The following is a 17,813-nucleotide window of genomic DNA, read 5'->3' as shown; positions in this document are numbered from 1 at the left end:
CTTAGTGACCTCCAATACAGTAGGATGTTGTGAATGTTTGCACAAAATGGTTAACAGCTTTGTTTAATGAAAATGTTCAGATTGGTTTGTACTTTTTACAGCTCTCCAAGAAGGTTGTGAGAACAATCACTTTGGAAACCATCAAGTTCATGCATGTCTTGATTTTTAGCAACAGAAAATTTTGAAAATACATTTATGCAAAAGTATGCTTGTATACAAACATGCAAGAAAATAATTCTAATTTGGAATGCTGAATCTTAAAGCAGATAAAGCTATAAATAATAAATTTGACGTCATGTTACTTAGTTTGGTTTGAAATAAAGAACTTGATTAGCTTAATAATCCCAACTTAATCCCGGGCAAAGCCGGGCTATACTGCTAGTCTATAATAAAAGCGAAATTTTGTCTGTCCATTTGGGACTCCTGTATCTCAGCCTACATTTGCTCTACATAGACATATTATACCATTTTGGAATCAGGATGGTCCCAGAATTGAAAATCTGCCCTTCATTTGGCTCTTGAACATCCAGCATTGGGATCTGATTTAAAAGCATTTCGGTTGCTTTTTCTTGTAGGTAAAGCTTGGCTGATTCACGCCATCATGGTGGCATTTGTCAGATGATGTGAGAGACCAAGGGGGTGACAGATGACATTTGCTTCATTATTTTTACATCGAGATAAGAACTTTGGGACAAATTGGCCAACAGTTGGAATTCAACTTGGGACTGGAACAATAGAATGATTGCATTACAGAATTAATTCTAATCCGTCTTTAACCTGTGACCAAACACCACTGGGGCTTATAGTCATTATGGACATATTATAATCATGCTATTTAGCTCTCTTTAGTTTTGGGCCACAAGCCCAATTAGCCCTCTGCAGGAGCCAGCTTAGAAGTCCACACAGTGTGTGGCTTTTAAGTTAATATATAATAAAGCTATTTACATACTATTATTTATAGCTATATCTGGTCTGAAATTCACCATTCCAAAAAAGAATTATTTCACATTCTCTTGAAGTTTATAAATTCTTATGGCACAAGAAAATATTGAAATAGCTTTTGTTTGTTTTGAATTATTTTTCTGTATAATTTATTCTGTACTGACTTATCATAATTTATTTCTTATACTAGTATGAACGATCAAGATGGCTATCAAGAAGGTCATGATAATACGGTTCAATTCAGTGGAAGCCCTCCAGACTCCCGTCTACTTATCCGACCTCAGCCGAATGGCCGTCGAATCAGCACGGGCTGTATGAGAACAGAGATCACAGGTGATAGTAGACAAGTGGCTGCTGACAAAGCTACCGTTCCTGCAGCACCCCCATGCACTCCCAGTGCATTTCACAAATGTAAGTACAAGATGCAAGAACAGTTTTATTCACCCTGCCTTCTTTTTTGTTGTTGTTAGTATTATTAGTTACTGATAATACTACTATCTTTAGTAATACTATCTATACTTTATGAAAGGTGCAATGGAGGAGGGTTCACATTTAGATGTTCCAGACGTACATAAGAAGTGACTGACCAGGACATATTTGGAAACAAAATTTATGGATGTCGAGCCTCTTTGTGGTTGCTCAGTATGCTTGAAATAGAAGCAAATTTCCCTTAAATCACATCATAGATATAGAAGAATACACTAGATAATGTAGCTCCAGATACAATGTACCTAAGCCTAAGACAAAATGGTTACATTTGGAACATCCTATTTGGATTAAACAACAATTAAAAATTTTTGGATTTTACAGCCAGTTCACTTCATATGATAATTTCTTTTACACAGTAGCATACATAGGGCATAGTGGAGGAGAGTTAGAGTAAGAATATTTGAAGCTAAGTTAAGAGAATAGTGATAGATCACAAAACATTATTACCTCTGTTAACAACAATGGGTTTTTCTCTTTCCATACATAATACAGAGTTTATGAGGCATGCATGAAGAGCAAAGAGTAAGCCTCTGAAGGTTAGAGAGAGATTATTGTATATTACTCTTTTACTCTTTTACTTGTTTCAGTCATTTGACTGTGACCATGCTGGAGCACCGCCTTTAGTCGAGCAAATCGACCCCAGGACTTATTCTTTGTAAGCCTAGTACTTATTTTATCGGTCTCTATTGCCAAACCACTAAGTTATGGGGATGTAAACACACCAGCATCTGTTGTCATGCAATGTTGGCGGGGACAAACACAGCCACACAAACACACACACACACACATATATACGACAGGATTCTTTCAGTTTCCATCTATCAAATCCACTCACAAAGCTTTGGTCGGCCTGAGGCTATAGTAGAAGACACTTGCCCAAGGTGCCACGCAGTGGGACTGAACCCGGAACCATGTGGTTGGTAAGCAAGCTACTTACCACACAGCCACTCCTGCGCCTATATTGAGGAAAACATAAAATTATCTTATTAGGTTGAAAAGAATTGATAGTTATAAATTTATAATCATAACCATAATTTTCTATATTCAGGCATTCTTAAAATGCAAAACTATTTTTACCAAAGAAAAACAAAATTATAACTAAGAAAGAAATTAAATAAATCAAAAGTAAATATTAGTATTGCTGTATTTCCCTTTAATTTAAGATTAGGAAATTTTAAGTCATTGTCATCATCATCATCATTTAATGTGCGTTTTCCATGCTGGCATGGGTTTGATGATTTGACAGGAACTGGCAAGCCAGAGAAGAAGCTTTGTTGTCTACTTTGACATGGTTTCTACAGCTGGATGACCTTCCTAATGCCACACCACTTCACAGATTGTATTGGGTGCTTTCAATGGAATATAGATAGTGGTTTATGAATTAAAAATTTTTAAATTAACTAAAAGAAGGGAAGTTACATGGTTTCCTAGTGAAATCTAGAACTACATATTAATGCTACTGGAACAGTAAGGTCACTATTCTTTTATTGTTAATATTAAACACAGTTATTGGAATGTTGTAGACTGTAGTATGTGTAATAATTGTCGCAGCTATCATTTCATGTCTGCTTTTCATGCTGGCATGAGTTGGACAGTTCAACAAGATCCAAGCACTCAAAAAGCCATGGCTTGCTCCCGTGTCTTAATTTTGGCTTGGTTTCTACAACTAAATACTCTTCCTAATACTGATCACTTTATAGAGTATGCTGGGTGCTTTTTTTGAGGCCATGGCATTAGGGAGATAACCATGCAAGTTGTAAGACTAGAGAGCCCCTTTAACTGAATGGGCTTTTAGTAGAGAGAGATGTGGCTATTTTCTTGTTGAGAGATTGAAGTATGTCAGAAGGGACACAAACAGGTTTGTTGTAGTAGACAGGATACATAGTAACCCTGACATATGAGGGTGGATTGGAGTTATGGGTGTGGATCAAGAAAGAGAGACAATGATATTGGTGTCAAGGTGCCATGGTCCTCTAGGCGATTAGAAGAGCGTGTAGGAGTATAAGATCAAGAAAGGTGGATGGTTAAAGGTTGCAAGAGTGGTGAGGGAGTGAGAAATGTTTAGAGATAAATGTAGGGTAAATATTATTGCATTCATTATAGTGTGAGATAAAATGCCTTGTGGTATTTGTTCTGGTTATTTGTGTTCTCAGTCCTAATGTAATGAATTAAGTTTTTTGCTTGATTTAATGCCATCACCAATACACTTTGGGTGCTTTTAGTAGAGCTCACTCTATTGCAAGCATTTTGGGACCAGATCACCTGTTTGAGGATAACTTACTCTCTTTCATTCACCGTTCTCAGAAGTCCTGCAAAATAAAGAGTCCTGGGTACTGTTCATACTTCCGTAAATGGTAAAAAAAAATAACAAAAAGAAGTAAATAGAAGGTTTTTTCAGTGTAATTTTAAATAATATTATGCATTCAATGAGCTTTCTATCCCATGTTAAAGAAAACTATTGTTTAGTTTACTGAAAATAACTGCTTATCAGAATGATACAATACTTTTGTTTGTTAGGGGCAAATGTCTTTGTCATAGCCAAGTTGTGCAAAGCATCTGAATAGATAGAAGCTGTTGAAGTCTTTTGGATTACCTATGACAGTTATTCAAATGCACAGACAGCATTGTCACACTTGTGCTGATTCTGCCTGAGAATTATGTTTAGGGTATCCGTGGAATACTCAACCACTAAATGTTAATTTAATGTGTTAGGTGCACAGGTGATTAAACAATTGAGTGCTTGTCATGAAAACTAACAGAGGACCCCTTCAAGTGTTGTATTTTAGTTTAAAAAATAAGATCCAATCCTATACTACAAAGATATACAGGAATAAACCACCTCATGAGAATTTGTGATCAAACCAATCAAAATACAATGTATGTCTAGTTTTTATAAACACTTAATCTGTAAAGTTGTGGTTAACTGAAAAATTATAATCTTATTTACAACTTGTCTCAGATTTAATACATATATTAATGTTTCATATTTTATTATGATTAATTTTCAAGATAAGATGATTTATTACTATAATTTTTTATCATTAATTTATTACTAAACCATTGCTCATTTCTTTCTTTTATTCAGATCGTGGTGGTGATTCTACAGAAAGTGAAGAAAGCCAATCGGAAATATCTTCCTATCTTAAACCCTCCAGGCCCAAGTTAGCGCCAATTGCTTCATGTGAAACTTTATATGATCATGAAATTCCTATTATCACAACGTCTGATGATGTCTTCCTGAAGGAGTCGAAAGCTGTTATGGAAAATTATCCAATTTCACTAAAGGACTGTGATGAATTGGAGAATGAGAAGCATGCTAAGCTTTTGGCTCCTTCAACCACACCTGTGTATGTTTCATCATCAGAAACATTATATGACGGGCTCACTCACGCTACACTGAGTTCTACTCCAAGTACAGACACTTTAACCCCTAAATCAATGAAAGTCAGCCCGGCTACTTCCCCCATAAGCCCTTCCAGACAATTTGTGCCAAACAAATTAATAAGCGATAGTTTTCTTGGACAAACAGTCAGCTCATCATCAGGCCTTACAAGTCCTCGGAAGTTTGTGCCAATCAATGTCGGTGACTCGAGATTATCAAGGCCATCTACTCCAGTAAAAAGTGGCACACCAATTTCATCTCCAGTTAGTAGTCCCCGAAAGAGTCTACCGATGAAACAAGTGGAGTTCTATACTCGGCCATCAACCCCAGTGAAAGCTACTGGCAGTTTACATAGCCTTGATTCAATCTCATGTTCTTCGATTGAGAGTCCAACCAAGGCTTTTACTGCCAAAATGACGTCCTCCCCAAGTAAAACCCCAGTACTATCAGCCTCCCCAAGACACATGCAGTCTCCAAGAGGCTCAGTTGTTAGATCTCCAACATCGAGTCCAAAGCTCCGCCGTGCCCCATCTCCAATCCTTGGTTACAGTTACTCTTCTCCAAACATGATAGTACCCAACATGAAAAATATATGTAAGTCACTTCTAATTTTGCTTTGTATTTTAAATAATGTTAGCTGAGTACAGAGCATAAAAGAAATTATTGAACAACAAGAGAACAAGAATTACATAATTCCTGTTCCCTTGTCACTCAATAATTTGTGTGTGCATGCATGTATGTGAGGATTTGCAAGATTGTGGTTTTGATTCCTAGACCAGGTGGTTCATTGTGTTTTTGAGCAAAACACTTCATTTCACATTTATCTGCAATGACTTTGACATCTGATGTGTGGCACATTGTTCACCTGTACAGGCAATGTTGATCTGGTGGAGAGAGTGAGCTAATGTATACTATAAACAAAATCATCTGTGCAGGTTGTTCATCAAAGACATGTGAAACCTCATCTCTTGTCTGTGACAAGATGGTCCTCTATATGTGTGTGTGATATAGTAATAATAGAGTTTTAGTATTATCAGGACAATTACAAATTACATGAGGCTGCATGGCCTAGTGGTTAGTGTATTGCTCTCACAATCACAAGATCATGGTTTCAATTCCTAGACTGGATAGTGCATTGTGTTCTTGAGCAAAACACTTCATCTCACATGACTCTGCAGCCACTTTGACACCTGACGTGTGGTACACCATACACCTGTTCAGTCAATGTTGATTTGATGGAGGGAGTGAACTAATATATGACACATTTGATCACTATAAAAGAATCATTTGTGCAGGTCATTTGGCAAAAGCTAAATGCTCATACATTGCCTTCGACAAGAGAGTCCATCATGAATTGCAAATGTCAATTCTTCCTGACACTTATCATAAATTTTAAGTTTTCATTACAATATAATTCTTTCTACGATTTCTTGTTGTCTATCACAAATGTACATTACTACTCAATTTGTAATCGAGACTTTGTAAATATGTATGTTTCATTTGATGCAAGTAATCATCTGCAGAGTCTTTTTCATGGTATTATTTAAAACTATATATTTCAGTAGTATTTTACAATGATTGCACCGTACCTAATTTTCACAACAGGTTGCTGTTCTTTAACCATATTCCTAAGAAATGTAGCGTCCACTACTCATATATTGAGGCATTACTGTATCTACAATGATACAGGTTAACTAGTGGTCTGACCTCAGCCTTGTAGATGTCCACAGTATTCTGGTTACATGACAGAAACTATGCAGTGGTTATATGATAGAGAGAGTATGATGAAAAAATGGTGGGAGGGTGCACAGAGATAAAATATCAGTGTGTTTAAAGGCATAAATAATACTAGCAGAAAGTCCTCCCTCTTGGCAGATTTCTGGTAGTCGCTAAATGATATCTATACATTTTATTCCCAATTTGTCTAACTTTTCTGATAAGTTCCATCTAATTTTCTTTTGTATCCTTTATTTCTCTAAAGGAAATAAATTTAGAATAAATACATTTAAAATAATACCAAGCACTTAAAGACAGCATTAGAATTTATGAAGAAATCAGGTATTATGTTGACTTAACTTAGCTATGCTAATCTTTCACTTTTAAATTAACTAACTGGCAACCCATCCTCTATGTGGTCTTTTAGTGTGCTAGAAATAGCAGGATCATGTGGGTATCTTCCAAAGGCTCGTAGCATTCCTAACAACCATACCAACAAATTCACCTCAAATAATTTTTGCTTTTTTTAAAAATTATCCTGGTGTCTTTGGAAAATCTCATTTTATTGACAATTAGGCATTTGACCAATTCTGGAAGGGAAATATTGGAATAGTCCTCAAAAGTAAATTGTTTTTCAGCATAATTGTAATCTGCATCATTAAAATGTGAAAGTTATGAAGAAACAAAGTCAAGTCACAGACATTAACGAAAACTTAAGAGTCTGGAAAAAAACACCAATCCTGCTCCCAGACCCAGATACCAAAGAATCATATAGAAAGACAGGAGTGACACTAATTCATATTTTTATTTTGAAACCGACAAAACGTCTGATTAATACTTGTGGGGAGGAAGATATTTATACATACACGCATACATACAACACCTATCTTTTAAGAAATATATTTACTAATATTGTATATTTCTAGTTTCCAGCAAAAGAGGTAGTGCAGAAGCTGAATCAATTTCAACTCCCAGAAGCAGTTTTGCCCAGGCAGATGGTTCACCCCCGCAGGCTAGAGCGGGAACTGTAGTTACGTCGTCACGCCAGTCAAAACGGCGGTATGTATCAGATTACAAAATGTTGTAGAATATAAAGTAAATACAAATTAAGATATTTTACTGTGACATCCTTTTTGAGCTAAGGATAATTTAAAATGTGTTTAAAGCTTTTTAATTGTATGTTCATTTGTTAAATTATGTTAAGTTTTAAAAGTATAGGGTGGTCCGAAAGTCTTGTCACCCTCTACCAAAATGTAATAAGAGCAATAGAGGAACAATATAATAATATCAAACACATGTGCTGGTTTTTGTATATTCCCTTTCATTGACACCGGCACACATTGAGAAGGTCTGTACAAGCACCAACAGCTTCATAAAGTATCATACAGGACATGGCACCACATCATTTTGGGCCACGAAAATGAAGGTGTTCATACAGACCTTCTCTATGTGTGACAGTGTCAATGAAAGCGAATATAGTAAAACCAATACATGTTTTTGATATTATTATATTGTTCCTCTATTGTTCTTATTACTTTTCGGTAGCGGGTGACAAGGCTTTCAGACCACCCTATACATATCTACTAAACAAATCCAGTGGCATAGAAACTATAGTTATTGCTTGAACTTGTTGAAATTCACATGACCCTGATCCTCCAACCAGCTCTACCTTCCATGACACGTGGCAGTTCCCTGTAACATCCAGTGTCATCTGTTAACTGATTGACCTATGTCTTTGCAAAGAGACAAAAGCATTTTCAATCATGTTGTGGTATCCAAAGTACAGTGTTGCTAACGGACTCTTCCTTATTTCTCTAAGACATCTGTTGACAGGAGAAACTGACAACTACAATGCCTGTTCCACTGTTGTACAAGCAATTGTAGATATAAACACACACACACACACACACACACACGGTGGTTGTTTTAGTTTCAATCTATCAAATCCACTCACAAGGTTTTGATTAATTTAGGGCTATAGTAGAAGACACTTGTCAGATTCCATGCAGTGAGACTGAACATGAAACCATGTGGCTGGAAAGTGAACTTTTCAACCATAGCCATTCCTGTGCCTATAGGCTTTGACTAGCCTAGGGCTATAATTGAAGACCCTCACCTAAGGTGTCATGCAGTGGGGCTGAACCCAAAACCACATGGTTGAGAAGTGAACTTCTCAATCATAGAACCATTTCTGCTCCTGGTTTCAATTTAGTTTCTAAAACTAATAAGCTCAGTTTGTATTAAAGAATCATATTTCTGAAAATTCAAATCAGTCAATAAAATATATCGAAGTATTTTAGTATGAATTTATATGAAAATATATCACATCTCAGATTTCCACAGTTTCAGAACTTCCTGATTGTCACTGAAATCTTACTTTTGCCAAATTTCTTATTTTACTTAACAAGAACATTAATAACAGTGTATTATTTATTATATCTCATCTATTTTTCTGATTATTTGTAATTGTTTTTGAATTTAGATCCAGTTCTTCTGCAGCTACCACTGCATTTGCTGCTGCAACTGCAGGTTCAACAAATCCACTCGATCACCCAAAAGGAAGCCGGCAATATTTAAATCCAGGTAAGGAAACAAAAGTGTTCTATATTTATTTTTGCATAAAATTCTAAGTAATATGAAGACAAGAGCAGAATCTAAATTACACAATAAAAAAAATTATAATAATGGGTGTCCGATAAAGGTTTTTAACCCTTTCGTTACTGTATTTATTTTGAGATGCTCTGTGTTTCTTTCAATTACTTTAAATATAACAGAGAATTTAGTAAAATAACTTGGTTATCATTCAGCTAGTGTTAGGAACATAAATTGTGACTAAGGTTTGGTGGAAGATTTTAATTCAGAACTTATGAAAACAAGACATTTGTACTCAGAGCCAGAGCCGGTTTCAGCCGGTTTGGTAACGAAAGGGTTAAATATATTAGTCCAAAGATAATGAATGGACACAAAACATCTTCTAGAATAGAAATGTTCTAGGTTTAGGTGAAAGTAGTCTGCTTTCAGAACAGAGATGATTTTTTTTTTTCAAATTAAATCATTAGGCACAATACATTCATACAAATCCTGAATGTCATAACTATATACAAAAAATATATTATAATTCATAGATTAAGATGATATATAAAAGATTTTAGAATGGGAGTGTTCAAGGTTTAGATGATGGTAGTGTACTTAATAATTTAATTTGGAAAAAAAATATCTTATACTTGAAACTGCTCTCTAGCGTGAATGAAGAGAAATTCCCATATACTCAACATACTACAGCTGGTTATCACAAAACTCAGTTACTAAATCTATTTTAATAATATACTGAAACTAATCTGAATTCATAACAATATAGTGTTCTTAATTAAGTCAAGTCACCCTTGTTTTAGTTGGTTGGTTATTTCTATTTTGTGTAGTTAGCAGCAGGTAAAGCATCTAGCTGTTAAAAACAAATACTCAGAAAAACCGAGACCTCTGGAGATATGCTGTGACTGCAAAGACCCAGCAAATAATGTGAGTGCACGGCTGTATCCTACACCAGTTTTGCATAACCAGCTCCAGCCCATTCAAAAGTACTTTGGATCGTAGAGCGACATACTGTGCTTGAGGAGACCTATTGAGTCAAGTACATCAACATCAAAATGAAGATCAAATGGAAATTGTAGTTGTGATACCCGTGCCGGTGGCACATAAAAAGCACCATCCAAACATGGCCGATGCCAGTGGCACGTAAAAAGCACCCACTACACACCCGGAGTGGTTGGTGTTAGGAAGGGCATCAAGCTGTAGAAACACTGCCAGATCAGACTGGAGCCTGGTGCAGCCTCCTGGCTTCCCAGACCTCAGTCAAACCATCCAACCCATGCTAGCATGGAAAACGGACGTTAAATGATGATGATGATGATGTACTGAGATATACAACACATTCCAGCTGGAATAGAAAAGAGAAAGTGATATAAAACTACTTAAAAGTAATATGCCAATGTTGCTCTCTTTATGTAAAAAGTATTCCACAAGTTCTTTTCAATAAAGTTTATATAGTCCTTTGTAGATTTATCTCAACAGAAATATATGTTAAAACTAAAAAGCTTAGGATTTAGCCATTTAACTCATTTTTAACACTACGGAGAGAAAAAAATAAAACAACTTAGTCAGTTACTGTGGGTACAATCTGAAGAAATCTAAAAAAATTTTGAATATGCAAAATGTTTGGACTGGGCATTACAAAGGATTTATGCTTATCTTTTTGTTGAATATAAGAGTTTTCTGATCAATCATTATGCAAGAGTTTATGCCTTTTACCATAGGAAAAGAAATGCAGGAATATCATATACAATTAATCTTTCCTTTGATATCTGTTCAAATTAACTCCTTCTATGCTTTCTTTGTCTTTGTTTTAACCTCAATACCATCTATTACTTAGTTACAATATCCTCGTTTTCACACCTATTTTCTTTGGAGAATCAAATAGTTAGCAAGGATCTATTATTTATCTTGTTTCTCTCCATGAAATTCAATTGAATCCAGTTGTTGTCTTAAATTCATACTTATTAATTTTCTAAGCTTCCTAAATTCATTGCTCTTTTAAAAATTACGATTTATGCATTGTTGTCTCTCAGATATTTAAAATCTACAATTAAGAGCCCTATCTACTCGCTGGCGGTACCTACCCACCCCTACCCATTTTCCTTTATTCAAAAATTCTTATCGCTCCTTAAAATTATGGCTTTTAAGTGTTGATTTCTCAGCCCAAGAATTACAGCGTGATGTGCTGCTTGACTGGTCCCCCCTCTCTCTCTCTTTTTATATATATATATATATATATATATATATATATGATGATGATGATGATGATCTTTTCTCCCGCCATGCCTCTGTCTACCCCTCCATCCTCTCTCTCTCTCTCTCTCTCTCTCTCTCTCTCTCTCTCTCTCTCGTAGTTTTTCCTTAAGGTCTTCAGGTTCTGGCTATATATAAATGAGAAATCCATTCTAAATTATCTCGCTGACATACTACGACGGAATCGCCAAGATGCAGATAAGATAGAGATTTTTATTTATTTACGGCCTCAAACATCTCATACCTTCGCGCTTTAGTTTGCCCTCTATTATTTATCTTGTTTCTCTCCATGAAATTCAATTGAATCCAGTTGTTGTCTTAAATTCATACTTATTAATTTTCTAAGCTTCCTAAATTCATTGCTCTTTTAAAAATTACGATTTATGCATTGTTGTCTCTCAAATATTTAAAATCTACAATTAAGAGCCCTATCTACTCGCTGGCGGTACCTACCCACCCCTACCCATTTTCCTTTATTCAAAAATTCTTATCGCTCCTTAAAATTATGGCTTTTAAGTGTTGATTTCTCAGCCCAAGAATTACAGCGTGATGTGCTGCTTGACTGGTCCCCCCTCTCTCTCTCTTTTTATATATATATATATATATATATATATATATATATGATGATGATGATGATGATCTTTTCTCCCGCCATGCCTCTGTCTACCCCTCCATCCTCTCTCTCTCTCTCTCATAGTTTTTCCTTAAGGTCTTCAGGTTCTGGCTATATATAAATGAGAAATCCATTCTAAATTATCTCGCTGACATACTATGACGGAATCGCCAAGATGCAGATAAGATAGAGATTTTTATTTATTTACGGCCTCAAACATCTCATACCTTCGCGCTTTAGTTTGCCCTCTATTATTTATCTTGTTTCTCTCCATGAAATTCAATTGAATCCAGTTGTTGTCTTAAATTCATACTTATTAATTTTCTAAGCTTCCTAAATTCATTGCTCTTTTAAAAATTACGATTTATGCATTGTTGTCTCTCAAATATTTAAAATCTACAATTAAGAGCCCTATCTACTCGCTGGCGGTAACCCGCCCTCCCACCCCCTCCACCGGAAGTTCATTCCTCTGTCATCCTGTCAACCTCGGCTGTCTCCCGGAACCCATCTAGTGGCCTTGGCCATCCTCTCCCCTACCTTTGGGTAGCGCATTAAGTTTGAGAAATGTTTGCAGGTTGTAGGTACTGTTTTGCTTATGAATTCTTCCAATTGCAAGTTTTCTTTTCAGGTACACGACACTGCTTTTCCCCTTCCCAGGCTACAGGCCCACACCCCCAACACCCATACTGTTAGGATTGGCACTCTCAACGTCGGCACGCTGAAAGGTAGATCTGGTGAAATTGTTGAGATGCTTGAACGGAGACGCGTAGATATGTGCTGCATCCAGGAAGTAAGATGGAGAGGAGGTTCTGCGAGGTTCCTCACAGGCAAAGAACACAGGTACAAGATTTTCTGGGCAGGGAACACTGACGGGGTCGGGGGCGTAGGAATACTTCTAGCGGAGAAATGGGTGGATAAGGTAATCGAGGTCGTTAGAGTAAGTGACAGAGTACTTAAGATCAGACTAGTGCTTCATCATAGATTAGCTACTGTCATCTCAGCCTATGCACCTCAACCGGGGCTACCAGATGGTCTGAAAGACCAATTCTATGACACGCTCTTGCAAACTACCTCGTCGACGAGTGACAGGGACCTTCTCTTTGTGGCTGGAAACTTCAACGGTCATGTCGGACGTCGTGCTGGAGGCTATGGCTTCGGTTCCCGCAACGAGGAGGGAACCAGACTGCTGGAGTTCTGTGATGCAACCGATCTTATGGTCTGCAATACCAACTTCAGGAAACCTGCCAGTCACCTAGTCACCTACCGCTCCGGCAGACACTCTAGCCAAATCGACTACATCCTCGCCAGAAATAGGGAAAGAGGGCGGCTTATAAATGCCAAAACCTACCCTGGCGAAGAATGTACCCCACAACATAGATTAGTAGTTAGCGACTTTAGGATCAAGGCAAAATGGGTGCCCAGAATTGGACAGGCTTGGAGGAGAAGGGTGTGGAAGCTTAAAGACCCTGCAAACGGACAGAGACTTAGAGACAAGTTACTTGAAGCATTTAACGAAATAGAAGGGGATATAGCATCATACAACGTGGAAGACAATTGGAGATTTCTGCGGGACAACCTGTTGAAAGCCACCGACCAGATTTGTGGGTGGTGTAAGGTCCCCTCCCGACCCAGAGTAACGTGGTGGTGGAACAAGGAGGTAGACAGGGCTATTAGACAAAAGAAACAGGCTTGGAAGGACTGGAAGAACGGTGGTAGCAGGGAATTGTACCAATGTGCCAGAAGGGAGGCTAGGCGACAGGTTTATTTAGCCAGAGGGGAAGCAGATAAGGAAAGATTTGCCAATGTTCTGCGCCGTGAGGACCAAAGACTCGAGGTATTTCGTGTTGCAAGACAGTGTAGGAGAGAGACTAGTGATGTTGTAGGAGAGAAATGTGTTCGCATGGATGATGGTACGCTTGCATTAAATGAGGATGCAAAGAAAGAGGTCTGGAGATGCCACTACGATAGATTGCTTAATAAAGAGAATGAATGGGAGAAAGAGAGCCTGCCGTATGTCGACCCAATAGAGGGACCAGCTATCCGAGTTGATAGTACCAGGGTAGATAAAGCAATTAAGAGTATGAAGACCGGGAAAGCCCCCGGCCCATCAGGAATCACTGCAGAGATGCTCAAAATATCTGGCAGTGTTGGCTATAGCCTAGTCACCCGTATTACGAACCAGGTGATACACGAAGGAGTCATACCCAATGACTGGTGTAGCAGCATCATAGTCAACTGCTACAAAGGTAAAGGTGACGCTTTAGATACAAATAATTACAGAGGCATCAAGCTGTTAGATCAGGTTATGAAAGTTACAGAGAGGGTCATAGCCCAACTAATTAGGGAGCGAATCAATTTAGATGAGATGCAGTTTGGGTTCGTGCCAGGTAAAAGCACTACTGATGCCTTATTTCTAGTGAGACAGTTGCAGGAGAAATACCTAGCTAAGGATAAACCTCTGTACCTGGCTTTCGTTGACATGGAGAAAGCCTTTGACAGGGTCCCCCGATCCCTTATCTGGTGGTCAATGAGGAAACTTGGGATAGAAGAATGGTTAGTGAGAGCTGTGTGAGCCAAGTACAGAGATGCTGCCAGTAAGGTGAGGGTTGGAAATGAGTACAGCAATGAATTCCGGGTAGAGGTAGGGGTCCACCAAGGTTCCGTCCTCATCCCCCTCTTATTTACCATAGTCCTCCAGGCAATCACAGAGGAGTTCAAGACAGGTTGCCCCTGGGAGCTCCTCTATGCTGATGACCTTGCCCTAATTGCGGAGTCACTATCAGAACTAGAGGAGAAGTTTCAGGTGTGAAGGGCCTTAGAGTCAACCTAGCTAAAACCAAAATCCTAATAAGTAGGAAGGTAGATAAAACACAAACCCCTTCAGGTAGATGGCCCTGCTCAGTATGCAGAAAAGGAGTAGGTAGTAACTCTATAAGATATACCCGGTGCAAGCTATGGACACATATGAGGTGCAGCAACATCAAAGGCAGGTTAACTAGCAAGTTAGTTTTTGTTTGTGGCAGATGTTCAGGTGCAATAAAGACTGCAAACAAACAGGAAACAACTTCTATCTCATTCCAGGGTGAAAAACTAGAGGTAGTCGATAGCTTCCGCTATCTGGGCGACCAAGTTAGTAGTGGGGGTGGGTGCGCTGAAAGTGTAGCTGCTAGAATAAGAATAGCCTGGGCAAAGTTTAGAGAGCTCTTACCCCTGCTGGCGACAAAGGGACTCTCACTCAGAGTAAAAGGCAGACTGTATGACGCATGCGTACGAACAACCATGCTACATGGCAGTGAAACATGGGCTGTAACTGCTGAGGACATACGTAAGCTCGCAAGGAATGAAGCCAGTATGCTCCGTTGGATGTGTAATGTCAATGTGAATATCCGTCAGAGTGTAAGTATCTTGAGAGAAAAGCTGAACATTAGAAGCATCAGTTGTGGCGTGCAAGAGAGACGATTGCGCTGGTATGGACATGTGGTGAGAATGGATGAGGATAGCTGCGTGAAAAAGTGCCACACCCTAACAGTTGAGGGAACCCGTGGAAGAGGTAGGCCCAGGAAGACCTGGGCTGAGGTGGTGAGGCAAGACCTTCGTACATTGGGCCTCACCGAGGCGATGACTACTGACCGAGACCTTTGGAAATGTGCTGTGCGTGAGAAGACCCGGCAAGCCAAGTAAGATCGTTGCCAGTGCCCCTGGACTGGTTCTTGTGCGGGTGGCACATGAGATGCACCATTTTGAGCGTGGCCATTGCCAGTACCGCCTGACTGGCTCCTGTAGGATTTTCGAGCGAGATCGTTGCCAGTGCCCCTGGACTGGCTTGTGCGGGTGGCACATAAAAGACACCATTTCGAGCGTGGCCGTTTTCGTGTGGGTGACACGTAAAAGCACCCACTACACTCTCTGAGTGGTTGGCGTTAGGAAGGGCATCCAGCTGTAGAAACTCTGCCAAATCAGACTGGAGCCTGGTGTTGCCATCCGGTTTCACCAGTCCTCAGTCAAATCGTCCAACCCATGCTAGCATGGAAAGCGGACGTTAAACGATGATGATGATGATGAAAAAGTTTACAGAACTGCTAAATGCAAAGCATAGACTTATGTATGATGATGTTTGCTTTTACTGAAAGGGTTTATGAAATATTCTCCCTTTTCACTTCTTTACAGTGGATACGAAAACAAAGAAACGAGAATCAGTGTTAAGTGCAGCAGCTACAATGAGGGTTCTAAATGTAATGAAACATTGGGTTTCGAAACATTATCAGGTAAAGAAAAGAAACATTATTTTATGCATTGAACATTTGGATTGTTTGTAATGTGAGGAATTATTGGTTTCTTTTAACATAAGTACAGTACCTCATATTAAAAGAGAAAGAGCTGTAGTTAATTATATTGATTCCAGTATTTCACTGCTACTTGTTTCCATGAAATGATGAAAGGCAATGTTGGCCTTAGCTGGATTTGAAAATGGAATCTAAATATCACGTGGCATTTTCTCTGCTGCTCTACCAATTCTGAAAATCTTCCAGCATGTAGAGTGTTGCATTAAGTCTTTTACAAGATTAAAGAAATATCGGTTTCAAATTTTGGTACAAGACCAGCAATGTCGGTAAAGGGGTTAAGTTGATTACATCAACCTCAGTGTTCAACTGGTACTTATTTCATCAACCCTGAAAAGATGGAAGTCAAAGTTAACCTCGGTAGAATTTGAACTCAGAATGTAAAGATGGATGAAATGCCACTAGGTATTTTGTCCAGTATGCTAACAATTCTCCTAACTCACTACCCTCACAAAATTAAAGAAATGTTGAACCATAAGTTATTCTACCACCACTCCCACCAGTGGTTCAAGTCAAGGAACATAACTCTGCTTGTCATGATATACCTAGTGGCAAAAACTAGTTCTACATTATTACCAGTGAATAATGAGTGAACACCAAACTGAAAAAATAATTGTTTTAACAATACGAATATGTTCGAATTTGTAAATAAAAGAATCAAAACCTTACTCTAATATATTAAAATTAAGAAAAAAATAACTAAATATATCAGTTGAATACAATAATTTATTGAATATATGTAATATAATCATATAAATATTCATACATACTCGGTTTCTTCAAATATATTAAAGTTAGTTTGATATATCTTTTGTTTCAGTTCATTGACTTGATATATTTTCTTTTGAGTTGGTACAAGGTGCTTTTATATAGAAATAGGGTGAAAATTGATTAAGTTATGTATTATTGATACTATTATTGACCGATGATTACTATATCGACTGAACTGACTCCAGCTTATTTTATCTGTTCAGTCCCAGAGTGATTAATGGCAGTTGTTGACATGAATAGAATTTGAACTTCTATCCAAGAAGAATGAAAGTATTTTAATGAATGTAGTCCAGTGCTTTATTGTCACTCCTCACAGCAAAATATTAATGAATGATTGAAAGTTCATCAGCCCTCTGATGAGAATATGTCCAGAGCTGAGCTTTAAGACAAGAGGAGCAGGAGGAAGCCCTGTAACATGGCACCACCAAATACAGAACAGAATTTCCTTTACAGCCACTGTGGCTGGGTTTGTCTGTCTCGTATAGGCTTAGTCTAGCACCAGCATGATTCTGCAGGACACCTCTCTTTATGAAACTTCATACATGAAGCTAAGCTGTGATCACTATTGAGTATTCATTAATTTATTGTTTAGCCCTTTAACATTTAAATTGGTCAGTTCCAGCCCAAATAGGCTATCTTTTTTATGTTCTAACCAGCCAGATCCAGCCTATCACACCCACCCTTCAATACCATTCAAAAAATATAGGGTAAAAACCCC

The 17,813-nt window shown here is 38.0% G+C and overlaps 1 protein-coding gene across 11 annotated transcripts in view; it reads left to right on the top strand.

Annotated features, from left to right (window-relative positions):
* Positions 1-17,813, top strand: part of LOC106876029 (ras-specific guanine nucleotide-releasing factor 2) — a 577,714-nt gene that overhangs the window by 543,811 nt on the left and 16,090 nt on the right. For all 11 annotated transcript variants that reach the window (XR_016238462.1, XR_016238460.1, XR_016238461.1 and 8 more), the window contains 5 exons: positions 1,133-1,353; positions 4,517-5,407; positions 7,456-7,588; positions 9,012-9,112; positions 16,152-16,249. Coding sequence is in view for 7 of the 11 variants with exons in the window: in XM_089342317.1 (XP_089198443.1) it covers positions 1,133-1,353; positions 4,517-5,407; positions 7,456-7,588; positions 9,012-9,112; positions 16,152-16,249 (1,444 nt within the window). In the remaining 4 variants the exon portion in view is untranslated. The remainder of the gene's footprint in view (positions 1-1,132; positions 1,354-4,516; positions 5,408-7,455; positions 7,589-9,011; positions 9,113-16,151; positions 16,250-17,813) is intronic.

Source organism: Octopus bimaculoides, chromosome 2 (genome assembly GCF_046866305.1).
Source record: "Octopus bimaculoides isolate indiv1 chromosome 2, ASM4686630v1, whole genome shotgun sequence".
In the NCBI taxonomy this organism is placed as follows: Eukaryota; Metazoa; Mollusca; class Cephalopoda; order Octopoda; family Octopodidae; genus Octopus; species Octopus bimaculoides.
Note: the sequence above shows the minus strand (reverse complement) of the source record. Positions and strands in the feature narration are given on the sequence as shown.